The 27,963-nt window shown below is 42.0% G+C and overlaps 1 protein-coding gene and 1 long non-coding RNA gene across 9 annotated transcripts in view; one reads left to right on the top strand and one right to left on the bottom strand.

Annotated features, from left to right (window-relative positions):
• The window catches only part of fgd4a (FYVE, RhoGEF and PH domain containing 4a), a 73,351-nt gene that overhangs the window by 20,971 nt on the left and 24,417 nt on the right, over positions 1-27,963 (top strand). For 4 of the 8 annotated variants that reach the window (XM_015010988.2, XM_015010984.2, XM_015010983.2 and 1 more), the window contains exon 2: positions 23,198-23,281. In XM_015010988.2, coding sequence (XP_014866474.2) covers positions 23,198-23,281 — 84 coding nt within the window. Of the gene's footprint in view, positions 1-16,000; positions 16,798-23,197; positions 23,282-26,032; positions 26,235-27,184; positions 27,352-27,963 lie in introns of those variants that run through there. The other 4 variants (XM_088006110.1, XM_088006108.1, XM_015010987.2 and 1 more) reach the window with 3 other exon arrangements.
• LOC148158600 (uncharacterized) lies at positions 984-27,770 on the bottom strand. Its single transcript, XR_015762995.1, has 3 exons — positions 27,648-27,770; positions 25,179-25,316; positions 984-1,124 (listed from the first exon to the last, which is right to left on the bottom strand). It is a non-coding gene; the product is annotated as an uncharacterized LOC148158600 (long non-coding RNA).

The raw sequence follows: 27,963 nt of genomic DNA, 5'->3' as shown, positions 1-27,963 counted from the left end.
AAGACAAGCCGTTGATCTCTCCACAGGATGAGATGTGGCAGGTGCTGCAGCGCGGCGTGGCGTTGTTGGCCGTGGGTGTCTGTGGCAGCGCTGTGGGTCCGCACCGGCTGGAGAGGACTATTAATTTTGTTTAAGGCGATATTGAATCAGCTGCAGTCAGTCTCAAGATATGCTGCGCAACACACACACACACACATATGCCCACATATCTTTTCACATAGAGGCTGCTGATTTCAGTTAACTCTGTTTGCCTCGATTGGTGTAATCGACCTCAGCTGGCCTGAGCTGCTGGAAAGTGTGTGTGTGTGTGTGTGTGTGTGTGCGTGTGTGTGTGTGTGCGCGTGTGTGTATGTGTGTATTTGGCTACATGCTTCTGCTGGTGTGTGTAAATGCTGTGGATCAGTCTCTAATCACTAGTCTTTCACAAACAAAAGTATGATTATAAAAGTCCATTTGTCATCTTAAACAGCCAGACAATCTCACAGAGAAGGATGCAACTTCCTGATTTCTTTAGAAAGCAAAGAAAATGACTCATCAGTTATTTTATTCCAACTAGATATTTCTAAAAATGTCATTAAATGCATTTTTCTCTTGTGGTCAAGAATTCAGTGGTGGACATCGCTAACTAAAAAGTTAGCTGTGCTAACCTTGCTACTCAAATTGTTATGCTAAAGCTAAATCGCTACAATATTGTAGTAGATTGTGGAAGCTAATGCTAAATGCTAACTTCCACCCTGTCATTTTATGGATTATTCTGTTATGTTTACGTTGGCATATTTAATCCTAACAAACACAAATATGATGTAGGAACACAGGGCAGCAGATCTGATCCACACAATGCCCGACGCGTCCCGCACAACGCAACACACACATACACACTTATACATGCATAGCCTACTTTTTTTGACCCTTTATTATACAAAATAATAAGGACAGGTAAGCAAATCCTACCCATGTGTCTGAGACGTCCACAGGAGAAAGTGAAGCCACAATGTTTGTTTAATTTCTGCTCTTTGACAAACATTTTGACTAGAACTCCTTAACTCTCCCAGTCTACAGTGACAGTGGCGAAGAGCGCGGCAGGTGTCAGTCGGTCAATGAGGAAGGGATGGGGTGTTCAGTTCCTGAACAGAAAAAAAATAAAAATCTTGTAAAAGAACACACAGTCCGCACACACAATAAAAAGTCCAGGCGGAGTCCACTCAGCCTCTTAAAACTGCCAGAGGTTAAAAGTCTGCTTACTAATTTTTAGCTAGCTTTGCTGCAGATACATTTAACTTACAGAAAGGGCATCAAGCTGCCAGATAAAAGTAAACTGACCATTAACATTTAGAAGTAGGACGGAGATGTGCCCACCCCACAGACACACGCAGATGTGGGCTACATACAGGACATTTTGACACAAAAGACTATTTTTATTTAATTCCACAGTTTTGTTGAATAAAAGGGGAAAAAACAATAACTATAATATTTCTCTTTTTTTCTACACAAAGGAAACTCTTAAGGTACGCACAGAGCTTACAGCTGCAGCAGGCGCCACTGATTTAGGGGAGGCTACGTGCGCTAAGCGTTTTCTAAGTTAGCTAAAGAGCTAAATGAAAAGTTAGCTCCACTGCTGGCAGAAGTGTGTCCACAACTGGAATCCCTACTCTTCATGCTCCCTCACTGTAACTCAGGCTGTCTCTGCAGCTGAGTGTTTACCAGCAGCTTAGGAATCGCTGTGCTGCTTCTTCCGCTCCGTCTCACACCGATTTTTTTCCCCCACAGGCAGGGAAAAGACCACTACTTTCTTACACATTCCATCTTGTATGTTAATAATATTGAGTTGACATTCTTTAAGGTTTTCTGCCAAGTGTTTCCTCAAAGTGCAAGAAAAGGTTGAGAAAAATACCAGCAAAGCTTCTGTTTAAGAAACTTCCTCCTTTTTTATACAGAGGTTTCATTGTTTTTAACAGGATAACACCTTGAGAGGGCATTTCTTCTCACTTAAGTGATGGATTGTTGTAGAGTTGATTTTAAATAACAGCTCTAATCAGCAGGAACCACCTGTAAGAGAGTCAGGTAGATGGACAAACTGGATAACACGGATTATTCACTAAGTCTGTACTGTCGCCCTTCAAAGAAACCTTTACTGATCTCTGCAGAGATGATACAACCACTGCCTGTGGCTCAATGCACAACTACATAAACGTCCGTACGTCTGTTTCCAGGAAGCCGTGGAGACGTTTCAGATATCCATGTTATGGGATGATGTTGACTATGAAAGCTGCGTCTCTTCTCTTTATTGATTCTGCCTGTCAACAGCTTCATCGTCGGTTTTCATCCTCGTCACTTTGTCTGTTTCACGTGTTTCTATTACTCCCCCTCTGACTGGTTTGTCCTTCAGGTTTTGGCAGGTGATCCTGCCTTCATTTGTCCTCTGTGTGCTGAGGTTTGTCTTTCCAAATGTCCTCTGACACATCAGGAATGCTGATGCTGTTTGACACTTTATTTCACTATCAGATTAGCTGCTGTGTCCATGAGAACAGAAGATGAAAGATGACTGCATGTGTACTTTCAGTTGTTCAAATCGTTTTCTGCAAGCCAAATTGGGGAAGAGCTCACATTTAGCTGTAGAGGAAGTTTGAGTTGTTCTGAATGTTAATCATTGGCTGCTGTCTTTCTCTTTCTGCCTGACTGCTTGCTCCAGCCTTGGCATCAAGCCCGTCTGCAGGCTTGCTTTCAGGATTGCGGGGCTGCCGCTGCATTGGCAGCTTGTGCTGAGAATATGGCTCCAGCTCAGTCAGAAGGCCTCATTCATGCTGAGCACAAAGATGCTGTTTGAGAGCGAAGTTGCTGTGCAGTTTGACTGGCATTATGTTCCTCATCTATTTACTTCAGATGTAATGCAGTGAGCCAGATCTTATGAATTTCTCCTGATCCCAATTTTCTCTTATAAATTTTAGAAAAAAAGAGATATTTGACGAAACGCGCAGAAAGTTCGGTTTAGTTTTAGTTTGTTTTGAAGTTCTTTCTTTAAAATTTCTTCTAGTCTTCCAACAATTCAGATGTTTGATTTTGCATAAACAAATATCCTGAGTTGTTTGCCAGAAGGTAGAGCTAATGTTTGCTTTGTGCAGCACATAATTAAGTTTCTTTTGTTGAAATAAATGTCATTTGTGTCAGCAAAGAATATATTTAAATTATGTCATTGTGTTTTGGAGAAATACAGTAATAACTTAAAGTAGTGCAAATGTTTCCAACATTTGCTTGTAGCATCAGTTTTGGACAATGTCTCCCACATGCATGACACTGCTGCAGAGCCAGGAGCTCCTCCAGTGACAGACAGCTGCATCCCCGGTGCACAAAGAAGCATTATGGCAGATCCTTCCTCCAGAACCAGCACTGCTCCAAAAGTCCCAGCTGTTATTTTCAGTTCTTCCATTTTCTGAAAATAACCTGCTGTCATTTCTTTATGCACAGCTTGCAATTTTCTGAAATAATTCTACGTAGTTGCAGTTTTACTTTAAACAGAGTATCTTTTATAACAACAGTACCGTATCATTTTGTTGTGAGTTTGCTCTTATTGTACAGTCTCTTATTTTTATTTTCAGTTTTTCTATTTTTTTACCTTCGTTGAATCTGCATGCCTCCATTTATCGATCACCTAATTCATACTCGCATTACTTGCCTTTCTGTGCTGCTTCCACTTGATTCCTGCAAACAAACGAAACACACGCACTGCTGGAACTGTGACTTTTTAAAATTATATTTAAATATTTGTTTATGACAGTCTTAAAAATTTTCTAATAAATCATGTGCTCTAATTTACATTATTACCTGGAAACTTGATATGTAACAGGACAGGTTATGACCCCAGATTGAACTGGAAATGTCATGAAGGAGCAGTAGATATTATTTGTTTTTGTAGAGAAAACTGGCTTTTGATCAGATTTAAGAAAAACTCCAATGCAAAAACTGCAGAGGTAGAAAACAGAAAAGGGCAAAATTAGCATTTACAAGAACAAAGTGGATATTTTAATAGAACCTGTGGCTTTTATTTTAAATACTCTGCAGAAGTCTTGGTTAAAAAAACAGTTTCTAAAGTAAACAGCTAAAAGATGCTAGTAAGCAAAAAGTACCTCATTAAAATTCAAGTTCTGACATTTAGTTAGGAATATGTAAAATCTGAAAGAAATGGTGGTGGTTAGGGTTTGATGCTAAACTACTGAATAAATAGCCTTTGAGATCAAAGATAGAAATGTGGACGCTGACATTAGCATTAGCTGCTACATGTTTAGCACTGAGATGCTATTTTAGGCTTGAACAGCTTCACTGATAAGCTAACTCCTTTTAGCACAACTTTTAACACAACAGTAGTCTTTTCCAGCGTCCCATCAGACCAGTTTGAAGCAGAGATGAACCCCAGTGGGACCAGAGAGAAGCAGTTTCCACCGTTGCCATTAGCAGATGTAGCTGGTGCGTCAGACTAACAGGCTTACCAGAAACGCCAAATACAAAGGTTCCTGTTGGAACATGTGTACAAAAAGATAACAATTAGAATAAAAATAATAAATTCATTAAATTGATGTAATTAATTGGAATTGACTTGTTAAATATCAGTATCATCTCGATGTGCGTCTGTCACTCATCAGCCTCTAATCTGTAAATCCTCTCAGAGCAGGTTTGCCTCCTAAAGTAAACGCCTGCTGTGAATGCATAGTGGCTCATTTGTGAACGCACCGGTGCGTTGGGACTCAGTCAGACGTGATAATTAGACAGACAGTATATTGATTGACACATATGGGAGCTCCTGTCCAGCAGCTGTGATCTGTTTTAAAAGGTGGACGGACCGATCAGAGGAGACGCGCTGGTAGAAAACCAGACGAGGGAGAGAGGAGGACAGCAGCTGTGCTTTTCTACAACCCCTGGCAAAAAGTATGGAATCACCAGTGTTGGATGAGCAGTCATTCAGACATTTCATGCTGTAAAACAAACTCGGATCAAAAACATGACACAATATTAAGGTCATTCCAAAGTGCAACTTGTTGGCTTTCAGGAACACTCAAAGAAATGAAGAGAAAACATTGTGGAAGTGAGTGAATGATACTTTTATTGACCAAACACAGGGAAATAAATATGGAATCACTCAATTCTGAGGAAAAAAGTATGGAATCATGAAAAACACATAAACAAAAGACCATTCAAAATACATCACTAGTATTTAGTTGCACCATCTTTGGCTTTTATAACAGCTTTTAGTCTCTGAGGCATGGACTTGATGAGGGACAAACAGTATTTGGTGCCTACTCTCTTTGATAGCAGTTGCCAGATCAGCTTTGCAGGTTGGAGCCTTCTTGTGGAACATTTTTTTCAATCTCCACCACAGGTTTTCTATTGGGTTGAGATCTGGACTATTTGCAGGCCATGACATCGACTGAATGTGTCTTTCTTCAAGGAATGCCTTCACTGTTTTTGCCCTATGGCACGATGCATTGTCATCTTGGAAAATCATTTCATCATCTCCAAACATCTGTTCAATTGAAGGGATGAGAAAACTGTCCAAAATGTCAATGTAAACTTGTGCATTGATAGAAGAATTAACCACAGTCATCTCCCCAGTGCCTTTGCCTGACATGCAGCCCCATATCATCAAGGACTGTGGAAATTTGGTTGTTTTCTTCAGGCAGGCCTCTTCATAAATCTCACTGGAACGGCACCAAACAAAAGTTCCAGCATCATCACCTTGTCCATTGCAGATTCTTGACTCATCACTGAAGACAACTTTCATCCAGTCATCCACAGTCCATGATTGCCTCTCCTTAGCCCATCGGAATCTTGTTCTTTTATGGTTAGGTGTCAATGCTGGTTTTCATTTAGCTTTCCTGTATTGAAATCCCACCTCCTTTAGGCGATTTCTTACGGTTCGGTCACATACATTGACTCCAGCTTCCTCCCATTTATGCTTCATCTGTTTAGTTGTACTTTTTTGGTTTTCAAGACAAATGACCTTTAGTTGTTTGTCTTGACGCTTTAATGTCTTTCTTGGTCTACCAGTACGCTTGGCTTTAACAACCATTCCATGCTGTTTGTGTTTGGACCATATCTTGGATACAGCTGACTGTGAACAGCCCACATCTTTAGCAACCATGCGTGAAGGGTTACCTTCTTCAAGAAGTTTCACAATCCTCTCTTTTGTTTCAAGGGACATTTCTCTTGTTGGAGTCATGGTTCTCGCCACTCCACTTCGTCCAGCAGCCCTCCAAGGTGTCATGACTGCAGGTGTTTTGAACTGCACACTAACGGGCACATCTAATCTGGGGCAGGTGTCCATTTAGGGAAAGGAAATAGACTGGGTGTGTCCTTTTTTCTACCTCCAATTTGAGTGATTCCATACTTTTTTCCTCAGAATTGAGTGATTCCATATTTATTTCCCTGTGTTTGGTCAATAAAAGTATCATTCATTGACTTCCACAATGTTTTCTCTTCATTTCTTTGAGTGTTCCTGAAAGCCAACAAGTTGCACTTTGGAATGACCTTAATATTGTATTATGTTTTTGATCCGAGTTTGTTTTACAGCATGAAATGTCTGAATGAGTGCTCATCCAAGACTGGTGATTCCATACTTTTTGCCAGGGGTTGTAGAGACACACTCAGCATGTTCAAGATCACAGCACCTCTGTTTAAAGCAGTTACCCCACTGGCCTGCCCTTGTTAGACACGGGCCAGAGAACATGCTCAGATCATGCTAAGAGTTTATCTTCTCATGCTGAGCTGGGTGAAAGAAGCACGCTGGTAACCACTCAGGAAATGCATGTGTGATGCCCACTGATGTGTGCCCACAAAAGTGGAAATAAAAGGTTAATGATGGGTGCAGTAACGGTGTTTCATCGGTAGGGGGCGCATGGGGATTCAGAGCTGCCTGTTGCTCTGTCGTTTCTCATAAGTTGAGAAAATGGAGTAACACACAGACTGCGTCTCCCGTGTGCTCACACAAATGCTGTTTTTCAGGTGAGGATAACCCTCAATGTTTATGTTAAAGTATTTTATTATTCTATACTGTTTGGGAAATGTTTGGGAAAATGTATAAATGGGTTGAGAGAGATAGGACGGGTTTTGTTGTGTTTCGGGGTCAGCAGCGGCTGGAGGAGGTAACCAGCAGACCGTGATGCTAGTGGGTTAGCACTGTAGCGGCGGGAAAAAGCGGGCTAGTGGGGATATGTATGTATATATGTATGTATGTATGGAGTGAGTGTTGTACTGTTTTCAGGTTCCACAGTTTGTTTGTGTTCTGGACAGTTTTGGAGGTTTAGGCAGTGATTTAATGTATCCACTTGAAGTGTTTAGCGTTCAAAGGTATTTATGCCAGTGCAGTAGCTTAATATACATGCCATGAAATGTCGCCGTGTGTGATTGAGTATGCATGTAGAGTGCAGTGAATTGAAGGTATATGTTACCATCCATGGAATTGTGAAGAAATATGTTTATGAGTGAATATGTCTAAATAGACTATAAATACAGTGAACCGCTGAACTTTGAACTGGGATGTATTGATGGTGGAATGAGCTGGTTTGTTTAATAAATAAGTTGAGAAAATGGAGTAACACACAGACTGCGTCTCCCGTGTGCTCACACAAATGCTGTTTTTCAGCTTCATCATCGGCTGCTAACGGGTCTGGAACCCTGGTACCCGTTACAGTTTTGGGGGCTCGTCCGGGATCCTACTCCCTGCCAGACTGGGATGTGGTTCCAGTGATACAGATGCTGTGGACCTCATACATTCCATCGTTCATCTCAGCGGATGAGGAAAGCGTCTTACCCTGTCCACCGGTGAAGGAAAAGACAAAGAGAGAAAGGGCTTCAGGACTTTGAGTGGTGTAGTCAACTGCTGGAAGAAGGAACAGTTATGGCAGACGGTGAGAGGAAAAGCTTGGTGTGGTCCATCAAGAAAGACTTGCTCAACCTACCTGCAGATGAACTGTTCCAGATTGCCAGGTCAGTGAGTGCTGTTTCAGAGGTGGAGCCGCTTCGTCCTGAGTCTGCAGATGAAGAGGATTGTTACGAGTACATCACCAGTTTTATGAGCAGCAAGACTTTGCTAGAGTCTGAGGACACTGGCATGGCTCATTTGTTAGAGTTAAGGGACCTTGTGGATGCAGCCATTCAGGGTCATGCATCTCAACTACAAATGCAGCGTCCGGATGCCAGGATTACACAGGTTCCTTTTGTAAATCCACAAGGTCATGATGCTGATTTGAAGGACAGTCAAGCTAAGGGTTCTGTTGACCCTGTGGTAACATTTCAAAATGATCTTCCTACTGTAAGTGATGTAAATGCAGATAAACAAGGAATATTGGTGGCTAGTGATGTGGGAAGCACTGACATACAGAAATTACTTGCTAGTTGTGAAGAGCTTAGCAAGCAGGTCAGGCAGTACATACCCACCACTCACTCACAGTCTGCATCACATCCACCAGAAAAATCACAGATTAAGTTGCAGAACACAGAGAGCAGAGACAAATTAAACACACCTCTGGTTCAAGACGGCCTGATTTCATTAAGAGATCTCTCCTACCTTCATCGTAGAGAGTTTAAAATACAGGGAGGCCAAATTGGAGACCAGGGGTCAGACATTAACTACAACAACATTTGTCGCCAGATTGATGAAGGATTAAGGGATCAGTTCAGTGACACAGAAATTGTGAGGGCGGTCCTCAGAGTTATCAAACCTGGAAATTTTAAGGAGATGTTAATGAATAAGGACGATTTGACAGTAGAAGAACTTAAAGGCTTCCTACACTCCCATCTTGGTGAGCAAAGCAACACAGAGTTTTTCCAGGAGCTCATGTGTACCAAACAAAGGGACAATGAAACACCCCAACAATTTCTGTACAGAGTCATTGGGCTTAAGCAAAAAATCATATTGGCTTCAAAACATGCTGACACAGATGTTAAGTACAGCCCAAGCACAGTTCAAGACATTTTTATTCATACTGTGTACCAAGGCCTTGGGCACAAGCATGATGATGTTCGCAGAGAACTGAAACCCCTTCTAGCTGACCCTGGTGTAACTGACGAAGCAATACTACGACAGATGAGGAAAATAATGAGTGATGAGAATGAAAGGCAGAAACGTTTGGGGTCAGCTCCTCGCCAGAGACCCACAAATTTACACAGTGTTCACGCTGAGGCAAATGCCGCCCAGTATCCAAGTGCAAAAGAGGGTCTAGGCAGAACACCACAAGCTGATGGGGTCCAACAACTAAAAGAAAAAGTTGAAAAACTCACCACGCTTGTTGAGTCACTACAAAAATTAACTCAACAACAAGCATCTGAACCAAATAATCAGCCACCAAGACATAACAGGGTCAAGCAAAAGGGAAGACGGTATGGCTGCATGAAGTGTCTGGAACAAAACCGTCCTGACTGTACCCATTGTTTTCACTGTGGTGAGGAAGGTCACAAAGCAGTGGGCTGCCTCCAGAGACCAACACGTCAGGGAAACTGGAGCCGGTCCCTGCCGGGGGACAGACAGTGACCGGGCCCCAACAGTCCCTACATGCAACAGACCAAATTGGTGAGTCTGAACAACAACATGCTGTACCCATCTGTGTACCCACACAAGACCAGGGACCAAAACACCACAAACACAGACAGTCAACCCACTTGACAAGCACAACCAGCCATAACTCATCAAACAGCAAAAGTGACTGTCTAGCCAAGCTCATTGGGAGAAAAGCTTTAACCCAGTGTAGTTTAAATGGTTTTGCTGTCACTGCTTTACTAGACACAGGTGCTCAGGTGAGCATGATCGATAAACGCTGGAAAGACAAATACTTACCAGAAATTACTGTCAAGCCACTCAGTGAAATACTTGATGATGAAGATGACCTAAAAATCTGTGCCATAGATGGGGGTGTTATCCCATATGATGGCTGGTTACCCATTACTGTTAATTTGATGGGAAACACAAATCCTGATCTGTCTATTAATGTTCCTTTCCTGGTCAGTAGTCTGGCCTTGGAGAGACCATTGCTAGGATTCAATGTTTTGGAGGCAATGATACAAGAGCAGCCTCAGAATCTAGCTCCAACACTCACCAGCCTGGTGTGTAACGCCATTTCCATTCCAGTGGAGAAGGCCCAACTCCTAGTGAATTTTATCCAGACAGACAAGCTTACCGTACAGTGGGGACAACTACGAACAGGCAAACAAGACACAGTCATTCCAGCTGGCCAAGTGGCCTGGGTCAAATGTCAGGTTCCATTTGACACCATTTTCCCTGACTCTGTTGTACTGTTTGAACCTGATGATGACAGTATACCCTTAGCTGAACTGGATGTGGGAGCAGGTGTTTTAGAGGTCCACAATCCAAACAGACCCTATGTGGCTGTACCTGTTGGAAACAATACACAACATACAATCACTGTACCAAGAAAAACTGTTCTTGGCAACATTCATGAGATTGATAAGGTGGTCTCAGCAACCTCAGCTGAAGCACCGGACTCAGTGGTGACTGTTAACAGTGCTACTCCAGCACCCACCAATCTCAGTCAGCCTTCATGGCAACCTCCTGTAGACCTCAGCCATCTAGATGAGGCTCAAAGGGCAGTGGTGAATAAGATGCTTTGTGAAGAAGCTGGAGCTTTTGCACGAGACAGCCATGATATTGGGTGTATACCCAGTTTACAAATGTCGATCACTCTCCAAGACCAGGTTCCTGTAAGAGCCACCTACTCTTCTGTTCCAAAACCTCTCTTTAGAGAAGTGAAAGAGTATGTACAGGATCTGTTACTTAAAGGCTGGATAGTCAAATCCAAATCCCCATATGCTGCACCGGTTGTGTGTGTACGGAAGAAAGATGGCAGCCTGCGGCTATGTATTGATTATCGCCTCTTAAACAAAAAGACGGTGCCTGATCGACACCCACTACCCAGAATAAAAGACTTGACCGACACCCTTGGAGGAAATGCATGGTTTAGTATTCTAGACCAAGGCAAAGCCTATCACCAAGGTTTTGTTGCAGAGGGGTCGCGTCAATTCACCGCCTTTACCACCCCGTGGGGACTCTATGAGTGGGTTCGAATCCCATTTGGGCTTTCGAACGCCCCTGCAACATTTCAGCGGAGTATGGAGGAAATGTTAGGACCACTTCGAGATGAGTGCTGCATTCCATACCTGGATGATGTGCTCTGCTATTCCGAGTCGTTTATGGAACATGTCGAAGCACTCCGTCAGGTCCTACAGGCCCTCCAGCGTCATGGAGTGAAACTGAGGGCTGAAAAATGTGAACTGTTCAAGTCAGAGGTTCGATATGTGGGTCGTCTTGTGTCTGCAGAAGGGGTCAAAGTAGATCCCCATGATTTGGAAGCAATCCACACACTGACTAAAAAGCAACCAACGACAGTCGGAGAGGTTAGGAGGTTGGCTGGATTTCTCGGCTATTACCGCTCATATATCCAGGATTTTTCCCGGATTGCTAAACCGATCTATGAGCTGCTTCAGAATAAATCGGGTACAGCTCGAACTTCAGCCCAGAGTGGAAAGGCCAAACAACCCCAACTGCCTTCCAGAGCACCAGTTAGCTGGACCACCAAACACCAGGAAGCTCTTGAACAGCTAATTAGTGTCCTAACAAAGCCACCTGTCCTGGCATATCCGGATTTTAGTCTACCATTTATCCTGCATACCGATGCATCAGACCAGGGGTTGGGAGCCATTTTGTACCAACACCAGAATGGGAAACTGAGAGTGATTGGGTATGGTTCCAGGACACTCACACCAGCCGAACGCAATTACCATCTGCACAGTGGGAAACTGGAGTTTCTTGCTTTGAAATGGGCTGTGTGTGAGAAATTCCGTGATTACCTGTACTATGCCCCTCACTTTACGGTATACACAGACAACAACCCGTTGACCTACATTTTAAGTACAGCCAAACTTAATGCAGTTGGTCATAGGTGGGTGGGTGAACTCTCAGATTTTCGATTTGACATTAGATACCGGCCTGGGAAGTCCAATATCGATGCAGATACTCTGTCTCGTTTTCCTCTCGATATGGAGACGTATGGGAAAACTTGCACTGAGGATTTCCCAGCTGAGGCGGTATGTGCAACATGGGATGGGAGTCAAGCAGCTTGGCGCAAAGACGTAGCATGGGTGGCAGCACTCATCGCTTCTTCCAAAGGTTCTGACCAACAACCCCATTCTGCTCTCCCGACCATAAGCCACGAGGATCTTGTCAAGGCACAAAAGGAGGATTCAGCCATAGGCCGGGTCAGAGAAATGAAAGCATCCAACATTACGTTAACAGATGGAATACGTAAAACAGTTGGCAGAGACACGCAGAAATTGCTGCATGAATGGAATAAACTGCGTTTGGAGAACGATCTCCTCTACAGATTTGTGGGAGAGAAAAAACAATTAGTCCTTCCTACCAAGTATCGGCCATTAGCCCTGAAATATCTGCACAATGAGATGAGCCATGTGGGCACGGAGAAGGTGCTTCATCTGGCAAGAGACAGGTTCTACTGGCCCTTCATGGCTAGAGAAATAGAAGAACATGTCACTCAAAAGTGTTTGTGCATCAAAGCCAAGAAACCTGTCACCTACGACCGGGCACCTATGTGTAGTATCACTTCCAATTTCCCTCTAGAGCTGGTGTGTATTGATTATCTGCACCTAGAAGCCAGCGTGGGAGGGTTCGAATATATATTAGTAGTGATTGACCATTTCACAAGATTTGCTCAAGCATATCCCACAAGAAATAAAAGTGGAAGGACAGCTGCTGAGCTAATGTTCAATGACTTCATTCCTCGGTTCGGATATCCATCAAAGCTGCATCACGACCAAGGTCGCGAGTTTGAGAATAAGTTGTTCCAAACTCTGCAGCTGTTGTCTGGGGTGAGCCACTCACGAACGACACCATATCATCCCCAAGGGAATCCAGTTGAGAGGCTAAATCGCACCATCCTTCAGATGTTACGGACCTTGACTGATTGTGAAAAACTGCGGTGGAAGGATCACCTTCCGCATGTTGTACATGCGTACAACTGTACACGGCACGAGTCAACGGGCTACTCACCCTATTTCCTTCTTTATGGCCGTCACCCACATCTTCCAGTTGACTTGCTGTTTGGATTGGCTGGAGACAAAGAGTCAGAAACACCTACAGGATACGCGGAGAAATGGGCAGAGCGGATGTCACAAGCTTACCGGATTGCCAGTGAAAATAGCTCAAAGGCTAGTGCAAAGGGGAAAGTGACATACGACAAGAAGACAAAAGGAGTAACTTTGCATCCAGGAGACAGAGTCTTGGTCCGGAACTTCAGTGAACGCGGAGGACCAGGCAAATTGCGGACATACTGGGAGAAAACTGTTTACTTAGTCAAAAGGCAGCTAACCGACAGCCCAGTGTATGTTGTCTATCCTGAATCAGGAGACCAGAATAAGACCCGGACACTGCATCGCAACCTCCTTATGCTGGTCAATGACCTACCTGTGGAAGAGACCCTGCACCAAACAAGGTTGGTTCCTGCAAAAAAACAGACCCACAAACAAAGACAGAGAAAGGACACAAGGACAGAGACTAAAGAGAGAAATGGTGAAACATCTGATTCTGACAATGATTCTTCCCCAGGATACTGGCTTAGGGCACCAGTACAACCGGGAACCGAACAAAGGTGTTTGTACGAGAAAACTTCCTTACCTCAGACAACTTTGTCTCAAGCTTCTGGGAGGGCTCCTGTAACGGTTGGGGATGAAAATCAGACATTGACTGAGTATTCACCAGAAGCCATATTGGAATCTCTAAATGATGCACCTGAACAAAACATGGATGAAACCATACCTGTCTCGACCAGAACTGAGGAAGAGGAGGAGATAAACCAATTTGTCAGACCAGAGCCTGAAAATCAATTCATGATCCCTCCTGCTGGATTTGATCAGACAGAGGTCAGGAGGTCAACACGCAATAGGAGGCCCAGACACTTCCTCACATATGACTCATTGGGAGAGCCATCAGTACAGTCGCATGCAAATCTGAATGCAGTTTTTGCCCACCCAATGCAGTATTCCTATTTACCTAGTCCACCACTCGGTACGCTGTACTCAAATTCATTTTTGTGTACCCAAGTTCCATGGCAACACCATACATACCACACACCAGTTGTGAGCATTGTGTGCGGTTGAGAAAGCTTAGCTAGTGAGATTGGGTTTAATGAGAATCTGTTTTATTTTATTTTATTTTTTTTCATGTCAGAGCCATTTTTATTTTGGCCGGGAGTGTGTGATGCCCACTGATGTGTGCCCACAAAAGTGGAAATAAAAGGTTAATGATGGGTGCAGTAACGGTGTTTCATCGGTAGGGGGCGCATGGGGATTCAGAGCTGCCTGTTGCTCTGTCGTTTCTCATAAGTTGAGAAAATGGAGTAACACACAGACTGCGTCTCCCGTGTGCTCACACAAATGCTGTTTTTCAGGTGAGGATAACCCTCAATGTTTATGTTAAAGTATTTTATTATTCTATACTGTTTGGGAAATGTTTGGGAAAATGTATAAATGGGTTGAGAGAGATAGGACGGGTTTTGTTGTGTTTCGGGGTCAGCAGCGGCTGGAGGAGGTAACCAGCAGACCGTGATGCTAGTGGGTTAGCACTGTAGCGGCGGGAAAAAGCGGGCTAGTGGGGATATGTATGTATATATGTATGTATGTATGGAGTGAGTGTTGTACTGTTTTCAGGTTCCACAGTTTGTTTGTGTTCTGGACAGTTTTGGAGGTTTAGGCAGTGATTTAATGTATCCACTTGAAGTGTTTAGCGTTCAAAGGTATTTATGCCAGTGCAGTAGCTTAATATACATGCCATGAAATGTCGCCGTGTGTGATTGAGTATGCATGTAGAGTGCAGTGAATTGAAGGTATATGTTACCATCCATGGAATTGTGAAGAAATATGTTTATGAGTGAATATGTCTAAATAGACTATAAATACAGTGAACCGCTGAACTTTGAACTGGGATGTATTGATGGTGGAATGAGCTGGTTTGTTTAATAAATAAGTTGAGAAAATGGAGTAACACACAGACTGCGTCTCCCGTGTGCTCACACAAATGCTGTTTTTCAGCTTCATCATCGGCTGCTAACGGGTCTGGAACCCTGGTACCCGTTACACATGGCATCTGCTCTAGAGCTACATATTTTATTAAATTATTTGTAGGCAAAAGGTTTTCTCGGCTACTTTTGCAAAGGAATGTCCTGGTTCTGCTGCTCCTGTTCGATCAGCGTCTAATAGCGTCAGCATTCTTGACTCTAAACAAGCAGGTGATTCATGGCTGTGAAAGTCCTTTAAGGTTCTGCTCAACAAACAAAAGACGGCAGAATTAATGACGTCTAGAAACACAGAGCAAAGTTCAGCAGCCAGTCAGAAATCCTTCACAGTTTCTGTAGCCCAGAGAGTAAAAATCATAATCATACCCTGGAATCACTTAAGGGTGTAACATTTGAATGTATTAAGAGATTTTAATATGTGATATAGTGTAGAAATCCATTCAATATTGTTTTTTTTTCCATTTTAAAATAAAACGGCAAAAAGTGAATAACTGTTGTTTTTTTTAAAACTAAAATGGAAAAACAAAAATTAAAAAAAACTATAGAATATTTTTACTTCCGTCTGCAAACTGAGACCGAGGTTCGTAGGCAGGCCAGAGTTCGCTTTGTTGAGTTCGATTCACACCTCTGGACTTCTTTGGCAACTTCCAACATAACTACATGTTAAATCAACAACCATATGTTTCCTTTTGGATTTAGATAGCTAAAGCAAAAATTAAACAGTGGGATTTGTAGTTGGTTTGTTTTACATTTAGGTTTTGAAAATGATTTAGTTTCGAGCCATGCACTCGTCTATAATCAGAGTCTCATCTGGTCTTTCTGAACATTTCAGATCTCCAAAAGGTTGATTATTTTCTGTCTGTTACGTGATGTGACAGAAAGCCATCAGTCGTTGGTAATTATCCTCTCTGGAAGGACAGGGATGAATAGAGACGGACGCATCTGGACGCTGAGACGAGCCAATGTTTTCAATGCCAAGTATAAAAGCCTCAGTCGTGTGCTTACACACACACATTAGCATGATTAAAGGAGTGTGACTGAGCATGTTAATACTTCAACCCCCACTTATACATTATTTATATGATGCCTTCAAATGGCAGTTATCTCAAACCAGGGGAACCATGCAAATGAACCAGAGGTAAATTAGCCTTTTTTCTTGGTGCTTTTAGTTGATGGCAGTGTTGGTTTTTGTGTTGAACAGACGGAAATTACAGCTGTAATCTGAGTTATTAACTGCTGTGGCTGGTTCATATTCATCACTCTCACTTCTCTGTTGTTGCACCTGCATCGTCTCCTCACCAGTAAAATTACAGTGTTTAAACCTCGACTTCTCATTAACCTCCCACTTCAGGGGGACGATGCCCTTGAATCCTGGCAAATCCTCCCTCAGAAAAAAAAAAAACATTATAAAGGCGTTGTCATCAGCAACATCTTCAAGGACAAAGGCTCCCTCCTCCCTTCCTGCCATTCACCTGGTGACTCTGGTTTCTAGGGAACCGGTTTGTGCAGTGACAGCGTTCAGGTACGCCGACTGTCTGGATGACGAACACAGACTTGAACCTGCCAGGCAGCAGGGAACCTTGGGTTTGAGGAAGGAGCAGATATTTCCTTGTAGATCCTAATAATAGGGAGCCAAAAAGTGATTATGTGATGGAAGAACACGGTGGTGGTGGGAGGACGGGGAAATCTCGTGATCTGAGGAGAAGGCATGCAGGTACAGTAGATACTCTTCCTTTGCTTTCTTTTTGTTGTTTTACTGCTGGGGCAACCAAGCAGAGTCAGAAAACTTCTTATTTTTGTGCCACGAGGAGGGTCGTCTGAGAAAATTATCTTAAAGGAAATGCTCTGAACCATAAATATCCTGGCAGTGGTGAGGAGGTGAATGTGGGTGATGCCACCTGTAAAACATCCTAGACATGCAGCCTGTTTATTTTGGCATGACTAATGCAAGATGACTGTCAGAGTTTGATGCATTTTTTTATTCCCCAAATGAAAATGCACTATTTAGTTTGAGTTTATTTCTCAACTCAATCCAGTTTTTTTTTTTCATTCATCTGCTTCAACAAATTTCAGCACATCAATAGAGTTACAGTTCAGAGAATCTGAGATGTTGCTGATTGGAGGTCAGATGCACTTTTCCGTCTTCTAAAGCTGATAAATGTTGCCGATAACCACAAAGAGAATGTGTGTTGCAATATATGATTCCTTCACACCACACTTTGATTATGAGATAACATAAACTAAATATGTTTCACACAAACATTCTTCTGAGGATCTGATAAGTCTCAAACAAGTCACGACTCATCGACTATGATGTATAAACAAACTGTACAGTAACCCTTGAAGTCCGGCGTCGATGGATGTACATGCTGAGAGGAATTCACAGGGAACATTTGGAGTCGGGTTTCTAGACGCTGAGACGTGTTTTAACTTTCGGTTTTTGTTCCCACTTGTCAGGAACAGACATTATAAAAGGCTTAAGAGGCTGGATTCCTCTGTCACACAGGTTCTTCTCTGAACACATGTTCACACATGTAACAACATGTTTTACATGGGATAAAGGTGAAAAAGAAGAGATTTCTGTGAAGCATCGTATCTTTTTGTGTTGTGTATAGTGCAGGCATATTGGGATGAAGTGTGTAAAACTTCCATTTATCTGCTGCATCAGGGCAGGGTATGTAACATTAGCTATTAGGCTCAGTGTTGGGTTCACTTCCACTATTGTACTTACAGCAGAGCTAATTTTTTCTTTAGCTTTTTTAACTTTGAAAATGTTTGGCACAATTAGCAACCCTTAAATTGATTTTTCTGGATAAATTCAGACTTGCTAATTTACTTGGCTGTTTGTGAAGAATCAGTTGAATAAAGTTTGATATCTGTGTTCAAAGTTTGGTTATCAATTATTAAGAGTCCTTCAAGTAGATAGATGTTTATATCCATGCTCTTATTTTGAAATGGATGAAGGCAGCAGCAAATGATGTTTATTCTGTTCCCAGAATGCATTGCTGTACTTCTACTTTAAAGAGTCTAAAATCTACTGATGTCCAATGTCTGGAACATCCATCCATCCATCCATCCATCCATCCAACCTCTTTACAGTCAGTGTTTCTAGATTGAACATCAACTACTGTAGAAATATCAGCCATGAATCCAATAAGTTTTGCATTAATAATTTAGTATTTGCTGGAAAAACGTTGAGATCTTTGGAAATCTGAGTTTCTGAAAGTGTCAGATTTGTCTGACCCAGTGGTTCTTAACCTGGGTTCGATCGAACCCCAGGGGTTCGGTGAGTCGGTCTCAGGGGTGTCACGGAGGTAAAGACACACTGTGTAAAGTCGTGATGACGCCCCGCTTTTCCATCACTTGCTGCAGAGGATCACGTTACATTGCTGAGCCAATCAGAGCTGCGGAGGAGCACTGATTGGAGGAGATCCACTCTCAGCATGGATTTGAACTTCTGTCTTTAATTACTTCAGCAAAACTCAGTTTTGCTGAAGTAATGGGCTCTTTGCACCTCAGCTTCCGCGTTCGGGGTAAAGCGGCTCGATTGTTTCCGATCCAATACAAATATCATTTACATTAGGTGCTTGCAGGGCTTGGCCAAGGTTTGTACATCGATCCGAAGCCCCAACAAGTCAGCTGGAGAAAGGTTTTAAGATGTTCGCCGTTATACATTCACTGACACGAAGGTGAGTTTTACTTAACTTTGTGGCTAACATTAACGTTAGCTTATGCTAGTAGGCAATATTCTCGGACATTGTTCTTGTAAAATGTGCTATTTAAGTATCTAAACATTCTAACGGACAATGTTTTTATCTTATTTTCAAGTATATTATGTATGTTTATTGTCGTTAGTGTCACAGACTAACGGGGAGGTTACGGTTCGGACTTTTTACTTCCGAAGCCTGACGAAGCTCAACAAGCCTCATAGCTTAACAGTAGCGCAGCTCTGATGTCAGAGATCTGGTTCAGCTGTTCAGGTTCAAAGTTGCTGCTTTTAGAAAAATATGACCGTGTTGCTTCATGTCTCCGTGTTATTTCGTTTTATTACCTTTGCATGTTTCTTGTTCAGAGCTCAGATAGGACGGTGTTTACAGCAGGATGTACAGGCGGATCAGTTGCTCGGCTGTCTGGCTCTGGTCTGCTCTCTCGTTCCCATAAACTCTTTCAGGCTGAATATAGAAGTGATTCCATGGAAATAACTCAGGGAGGCTCCTTTATTTACCATCCGTGTCCCCGGTAGTTTTAGGCTGATCCGGAGTGAAGTGAAGGCTGCAAACTTTGCTGTGCGGCGTTAGCTGGTAGCGACAGATATTTACAAGCCATCTTCTTAATTCAGGATCGCTTGGAAATTAACGAAAACTTAAAAGCCCATTATATTAGGAAGACAACAATGTTAATAGTATTGTTTTTTTGCATCTGAAATACGACTTAGTCTTTTCTACCAGTCATGGTAACTCAAAGCGGAAAAAAGTGAGCCGCATTAGCTCCTGGAGATGTGACGTCAACGCCTTAGGTGCAAAGAGCCCATTAAACTCAGTTTCGGTGTACTTCTAAATCTGCTCCTTAGTCGCATCTTTTCGGGCCTGCTACTGCCTCTAGTGGCGTGGGGGTGGTAACACAACTAATATAATTACATTACTAAATCAGAATACCGCAAAGTCTTTATTATTTATTATTAATTTTTCATTCTCTTAAGAATGTGGAGCTAATTAAATGATGTAAACAAGACATTAAAGTGGTTCCAGTTCCTCTCGATGGCCAGCCTGTTGAAACTGTGGCAGATTTTAAATACCTTGGGTTGTTCCTGGACAGTCAGCTCAGCTTTGCTGAAAACACTGACTATATTTTGAAGAACTGTTCTCAGAGACTCTACCTCTTAAGAAGACTTGGTGATCATGGGGTGACCCAACTAGACTCTAGCTGGGTCACCCCTATGTCTTGAATTTGGGGGGGAAATTCATATTTTATTTATCGCTACAGAAGGGTTCAGTGAATGCGCATATGAAACTGGTGGGTTTGGTACCTCAAAAAAGGTTAAGAACCACTGGTCTGACCAATGTGTGGCAGGGAGAGCATTCCTGCACCATTTGAACCAGATTCTCTCTGGAAACTTTTAGAGATTAAAGTTGGCCCATTTCATCATCTTCTGTTCTTCTGATCATTTTAGATAACATGTAATCTATTTTTGCTAGAAATGAAACAAAGAAACAAGAATACATTGCCAGATGCTCACCAAACTTCCATATTTGCAGTTTGTTTCTTGACATTTTAGCAGTAAAGTAAAAACTTGTTTCAGTTCCTCTATTGATAATGTGAATAAATGTGTTTTCCTCTTACTGTAAATCAAAGAAATTCCTGCGAACCATGGAGTTATCTGTGGTTTTCTCTCTTTCTCGCGACTGATCAAGGTCACAAACTCAAGTTGTTCTTGTTAGTAAATGTTGACCAACATCGCAACCCTTTGTGCACGTGATGTCTGAAGTTTCTCCTTTTGTTCGAGTTTTCACTGTTTTACGTTGCTGATAGTTGAAATGCTGAGGTTATATTTTGAAAAATACAAAACAAAAAAGAGGAAGTTAATTGACAAGAAGGAGAAGTTTTTGGGTCGGACAAGTCACTGGAAATGCAAATTCTCAGCATCGCTCATCATTAAGCAGCTAGTCAAGCATAGGGTCACGGATGTTTTTTATGTTATTTATGTGTGCACGTTGGTCAGTGCAGACGTGGAAAAGCATACCCCAGTTTTAGAAACAATGGATGTGAGGAATCACATCTGAGGAGAGGGAGTGGCAGGCTGAGTCTGGTTTGGAGTGAACTGACTCTCTTATAAACTGCTTCCATGTTTTAAAGTCTCCAAAAGGAATTTTTCTGGGTTTGAGTTGTGTAAAAAAGGAGTTTGTATGTCTGCATGTGGGCGTGTCTGCGTGCAGGAACAGCAGGCAGGCCGGCCATGAGGACTCCAGATGGTGTGTGGAGAAAGCCCTCCTTTAATCCCTGAGCCAGAATATTACCTCCCCTACCCCCACTTCACACACACGCACACACGCGCAGAAATATAACTGAATCAGTTTCCCCCCGCCCCCATGTAGAGAGGCAACTTTCCCTTTACATGTCATCATTGACGCACTGAGTTTAGCTCTGCTGCACTGTTACATCCGGACTGATCCGTCCTAAATACTCAGCTCAGGTCAAGAAAAGCGTGACCCCCCCCATGAATTAGGTACTGAATGTGTGCAGCAGAGATGGGTAAGCTGGTCAGAGATGATGGGAAGATGGACGAAGCTAACTCCAGGACAATCCTGGAGGAAAACTTGTTTTTCTGCAGAATATCTGAGACTGGTGAGGTTCACCTTGTAGTGTAACAACGAGCCAAAACATCCAACCAACGACATTCTGGTTTAGATCAAGATCTGTTGTATTATAATTATTATTTTTGCTAAGTTTTAGTTCTATTTTTATGTGAACTCACCACTGACCTTACCCATATTGCTCTGAGAGGTCTGTTTCTGTATCACTGATAAATGATGGTGGCTAGCTGAAAAGCTAGCTGCGCTAACCCTAAAGCTAACAATAAAGTGCTATACTATACCAACATCATATTTAGCAGAAGCTAATACTAAAGCATTCAATTCAACTATATATCATGAAAAGTACCAACAAAAATATATAAAATAAATATATGTATATTTTGCATGTATTAGGTCATGTAAGTGTTGCATACTGTGGTGTGTAACTCATTAATTTGCTAGTTGTATATTTAACATTTGGTCATAAAGCTTCTTGGGGGGGTGAGGGGGGAGGTGAGGAAACGGAACCCCCTTCAAAATAAGAGCATGAATGTAAACGGCTAACTACTTGAGGAAAACTGTTGGTAGCTAAAACTCCAGCACAGATGTTGAACTTCATCCAACTGAAGCTTTGCAAAACAGGTAAATTAAAACTTTATAAATAATTAGAAAAAATTAATTCATTGGAAGCTAAGCGCGTTAAACACTTTAAAAGTTAGCAAAAGTGCTAAACAAAAAATTAGCTCTATTATTAGCGCATTAGTTGACATGTGAACACCACTGACAAATACACCAAAGAGTTTTAATACTAACACAAAATGAAACAATTTACATGGATAAACATTTAATTTTATCCCAAATTAAAGACTGAATAATTATTTTTTAGGTAACTGATTCCTGTTATGTCCCTAAATATCTTTTATATGTTGCTGTTGGTGTGAAAGCTCAGAATGATGGTTTTGCTGATCATTGTGACCTTTATTGAAATGATGCTGAAGGTGGTGAGAAAATAATAGAATATTTATAAGATTAGTGGTTTGGAATTTATCTGGAAATATTAATTTAGGGGAAACTAAGTGTGTTAAACATTTCCAAGTTATTTTAAGCACTACATTCAAATTAGCGCTTAAGCCCTATTAATGGATTATCAGATTAGCAGAAGTGTGCGCACTATAGCCCACTGTTCCACTAAACAGAGATTAAATTAGATCAATAAAGTTTTGATTTGTGTTGCTGTTTGAGTCATTTTTATGTTAAACGGTTTACGTGTGATACTGCAGTCATGTTTGTCACACTTCTGGTTTCAGCTCTGGTGTTTCCTCCTTCACTCTGTTGTATCTGTGAGCTCTAATCTGTATGAGAGGATCTGCTTTATTAAAGGGCCGTGTGATTGGTGCAATCTCATAGCTGCTTTTACGACCACTACTGTTTTCTCTTTAATCTTTTATGTGCATATTAACCGACTGTGTGGAAAGACTGCTGGGTCTCCCCACAGATCACATCCAGGCTAATTAGGGTATATGTCTCCAAGGGGCGCTAGGCTCCTTTCCATTTACTAAACAAAGCAACGTCTGCTCCAGGTTTGAATGAATGCAAATGGAAGGAAAGTCTTTGGTATCAAATTCCTCTCTGTTATAGTTTGTCAGTTTTATATTCTGATACCCATCCTCACTCATCATCCCTATTCCCAGCCTCGGTGCTGGTCCTAAGTAAAACATGTTTTTTGATTTTGTTTTTAGCTCCTTGTTTGCAGAACAACAATTTTTGACGTTTTACAAAGAAAGAAATAACTCTGTTCTGTTTGTTGCGTTTTTTTTGTTGCAGAAAGGAAAGGCAAAACTCCATGCTACCAGACCAGAAGCGCTGATGATGAGGCCTGCATAGCGGTGAAAATCGACCAGTCCAGAGGTAGGAAGCATCGCTTCTGCTTACCTCACCTGCTGCCCGTTTTACGTGCAGGCTTCCACCGTCGGATAGAAAACTGGGACATTTATGGGAATTAGAAGAATTAGGGGTTAAAAACAGTTTCCACAATAAATCTATATCTGATGATTCTATAACAGTGATTAGGTTTTATAGCTTCTATAAAATCACCACAGTCTCCACAGAAGGATGTGAGTGGAGAAAACTTTAGAGGAATTTCCAGGCTTCTTGTTTAAGCCGCTCGTTTCCTCGCCTGTCCTGAAGGAGATGAAGCAACTTCGCCTCGTTTGTTTCTAGCTTAAAATCTGCTAACAATCCAAGGTGATTGATTCTATTTCTGCCTCAGAGCATCAACTCTGTAAAACCTTTAGTGTGACTGAAGGCTGGACCCCCTGGCTCTGTAGACGGCTGAAAGCAGAAGTCCTTGTTACAGTTTACTGAAAATACGAGCTGAAACTGAAAATATAACAGCACAAAAAGCAGCTAAAAATCCCTGAAAGAGCCATTTTCAGTCTGACTTGCTAGCAGGTAACTGTTGTTTATTTGATACTGAAGGGTAAAACTTCAGCGATGCAGATGCTACTTTTATGCAAATTTGACATTGATGAGAATTTCCTGCAGTTTCTGTTGGTTCTGCAGTGTGGGAGGTTTGAAGCTTTCTTTTGTCATGCATCTCTTATGGTATCACCACAGAGGAGGAGGGGGCGGCATGTTTGCATTAAAACCTGGAATATAAGAGAAAATGCAGGATGAAAAGTCAAAGGGTTGTTTGTCTCCCAGGCGTTCTGCCTCTGACAACAAAAATAAAACAGAAGCTGCGAGTTCCTGCTCTATTCTTATCACAAAGGTGTGCGTTTATGGGGGGCGTGTCTGTTTCACTCTGATAAATCAGTTCTTTCTGGTTTCCTCTGACTTGTTTTCTCCTTTTCACACACTTTAATTCTGTCATCAATTTCTTTTTTTCTTGGAAAACAATTTAGTGTTTTGCACAGGTTTTTCTTTGTCAGTCTTCTCTGAAAGAGTCTTCTCAGTCTCTTTATAAGCAAGTAATTATCCAGAACCTCCAGTTTTAATTTTTTAAAGGAGCGATTCATTTTGGAATTAAGCACTGCATGCATTTGACTTTTAATTCATGTTGAGCATAACTTTTTGCCTCACTGTTGTATGTCAGCAACTGAAAACGTGAAAATGATATTTTGTGTGTTTTATTTCTTGGCTGCATCTGAATCAAACCTCTGGGCCTCTTAAGGCCTTCAGAAATCACTTAAAGGCACAACAGACAGTTATTTTAGTAATCAGTTATTCTGACAGTTAATTCATTTATCAGATTTTTAAAATGATCACATTCTGCAGATTTTTCATTTAACCGCTTTTGACTTTTTAATATAATAAAATGCATTTAAAATGCAAGTTAATGATTTAGTTCAATTGTAGCATCTTCACTGTGTTCTGTGACTCCAGGTGGTTGAGGTAACTAGCTGCTAATTTACCCTTTCTAGCTAGCTAGCTTCATTGCATCTATCATGGATAAGTGCAATTTTATTGCCACTTGGTGGGACGACGTTTGTACATTTCTGTGGAGATATAGGTCTTAAATTGTGTCATAACCTTAAAAATGTCTTAAATTTGAGTTGGTGAAACCTGAAGAAACCCTGACTTTCCATTGAAAGCTTGTTTAAAAGGCTGTTGCTTCCTAGCCAGCTGTCAGGTGACATGTTGAGGTGATGTTTCTGTTGGGCATGTTGCTGCAGGCAGGCTGCCGCTCCTCTGTTAACCTTTGCTCAGCTCTAAACTTTGAAGCTGCTCTGAACTCGTCCTGTGCATCAGGTTGCCATGGCAGCCAGTTTCCAACATGAGATACTCATCTGCATCAGTTTCTCACCTTAACCATCACAGGAAGCCCTGAAACCCAGAGAGGGCTCCCAGCAGACCACAGCGCCGCCGCAGCTGGCGGATCCTCAAACTCTGGGCCGCGTTCTGTTTCAGAGCGACTGGGTCGCAGCGATCCACCGCGCTCTGCCTGAGCAAACATGGGGCGACAGTGGACATTACAATAACTGACTTAACCATCTCATTATGATCTGATGCTTCATGTGGGCTTAAAATGAACGACAATTATTGATAAAAGTCTAGAGATTTTATGATTAGTTAAAACCCAAAATGACTTAGATTGGTTACTTTAGCTGTTTTTAGCTCTTTTTTTTCTCTTGTTTACATCAATAAATGTTGATAGATTTGAATATAAGGATTCAATTTAATTATTGTGGACTGCTATGATGCATTAAGTCATGCTAAAGAAAACATATGTAAGTGTTCTCAAACTGTAATACATGTCAGATGTATTTTTACTATTTTTCCTCCATTAAGTGCAACCGTTGTTGTTGGCAGGACACCACGGCTGCAGGGATGTGCAGGGTTGACCTTTGCTACCTCTGTGTTGTTGTGAGGATGATGATGCGTTTTTAGTCAATAATGCTCAATCATTCTGTTTTTTTAGAGTCGCAGGTTTAAACGCAGCTGCTTGTCCTCTCCACCCGTCTGTTTGGGAGCGTTGTGTTTTGGTTGGAGGCGTTTCAGATGGGAAATTAATGATTGGAATCCATTCTGGTCCGACTGGTTCCCTGAAAGAGCGAGGTGTCATTCCTTCCTCACTGAGCAGTCAGGTGTCAAAACTTCAGCAGCATAAACACACACCTCCGACATTCATTCAGCTGATTTTCACCACAAGCCTTTCTGTCCAGTCGGTGCTGTTGACGTGAAAGCTTCCGGCTCGAGTGTCGCTCTTGGTTTGCTTCTTCTTTTTGTTTGTAAAACAGCTCAGAGGCGATGCACTGCCATGTCCTCTGGCAATTTATCTAAAGAGCAATAAACGTATAACTAGACTGGCACCAGGAGCAGCTGCAGAACATGGACAGGTCAGAGCTGACTTCGGTTAAAGGTACATGCTAGCCCTGGTTTTTACCAGCATAATGTTAGATTTTCACAGAATAATGGTTCAACATTTAAAAAGTTAACGGAAACCATTTTAGTTGTTTGCTGTGATGAGCTCTGGTCAGGTTTACTATGTAAAAACATAAAATCTTACTGCAAATATCTTATTACACTTAAAATAAGACAAAACTAAATTACAAGTAACTTTTTAAGAAGATGTAGGAGCTTGTTTTAGGTCAATAATTTCTTAATATTGATTGTTAAGTACTAGAGCAAACTTCCAGAAAACTGAAAAAGAGCTGGAACACTGAGTTTCTATGAATCAAAACTAAAACGCACCTGGTTAGAGCTGCTTTTAAACCATAATAGATGGAATATTGACCAATTGATGATTTTTATGTTGACACTCTACAAGTTGTAATGTTTGCTACCGGTTCCTCTAAATAATGACTCCATGTTGTTTTTGAGTTTTAATTTTTGTATTTTTATGAAGTAAAACACTTCCAACTACCTTGTTGCTGAAATGTGCTATAAAAATAAACTTAATTGATTGATAGTTCCACCTGCAGAATGTCTTGATAATGTCTTGCTATAAGTGAACAAGTATTTCTGAAAAGTTTTCTGTAAGTTAGTTTTATCTTGTTTTAAGTGTAAGAAGATATTTGGACTTCAACCAGATAAAAACCACCTGGTCAGACTGAGTCTTTGCAGTGCATCTCCTGTTTGCCTGGTATTGATCCACCTGGTTGGGTCTCAAGTTAAAGATTTTTGCTCGTTTCATCAAAATGACACCAAGTCCAACTTTTAATGTCCTGTTGGATCTAAAGTCAGCCTGCAGGTGGAACAGCTGTTATCCCATCAGTTGGATCATGTTTGTGTCTTAAGCTCCCGACTGTGCTGGTTGTTGTGAAAGTGTCCTTAGCGGTGTGTGTGTGTGTGTGTGTGTGTGTGTGTGTGAGGGAGGAGTTTAGTGCGTTTCCCTCAGACTCCCTGCTGGGCTGAGTCACTCAGCCTGGGAAGATTGCATGGAGCCTAAACTTAGCTTCCTTGTGGGAGCGAACGGCAGCGTCCCCTTCCTGAAGACTGGCTTTGCATCTGTTTGTCCGGCCGGTCTGAAACCCGCGGTGAGTGGATTTACTGGGATTCTCTCTGGTGAACGTTTGTGTTTGAGCTCGGCTCTGCAGCAGACTATCTGCTCAGTATGTGGAAAAAAACAGAAATCTCACGCAGTTTCCTGCCCATAAGTTATCTAATGATTTATGAGACGCTGGCAGTGTCTCAGCCTTTTGGACAGTAAACAGTCTAAATGTAAACAGTGTTGGCAGCATGTAAAGCGCCCAAATTAATGTTATTGTCATGATTAAAGTTGCTGTGACTGAGTAAAAGTCGCCTCTTTGTCAAGAAGAAGGAGAATCTGTACCTGAGATTCCTGTGGGGCCACAACGCCTTAGTTTCAGGCTCTGATGCTCCTGGGCTCGGCGCTGGGCTGCTGGCAGGGTGGGACCCGCCACACGGCTCACACAGGTGTGTCTTTTGTTTTTCTCACCCGCTTCTCTCGCTCACGTAGCTTTCAGCACATATTTTACCAGCAGGAAATGATCGGGCTGCTGGTGGGGAGGAGAGAAGTATCTGAAAAATGTCCTGGCTGTGAGGGAGTCTCAGAAAAACCTGTCCACCTGCATAGTTCAGGGAAACATCAGTTTTCTGTTGGTCTCTAACTGTTCTCTGTTTTTTAC

This window comes from Poecilia mexicana, unplaced genomic scaffold (assembly GCF_051168715.1).
Source record: "Poecilia mexicana isolate PSO_F unplaced genomic scaffold, ASM5116871v1 scaffold_6, whole genome shotgun sequence".
NCBI classification, from domain to species: Eukaryota; Metazoa; Chordata; class Actinopteri; order Cyprinodontiformes; family Poeciliidae; genus Poecilia; species Poecilia mexicana.
Note: the sequence above shows the minus strand (reverse complement) of the source record. Positions and strands in the feature narration are given on the sequence as shown.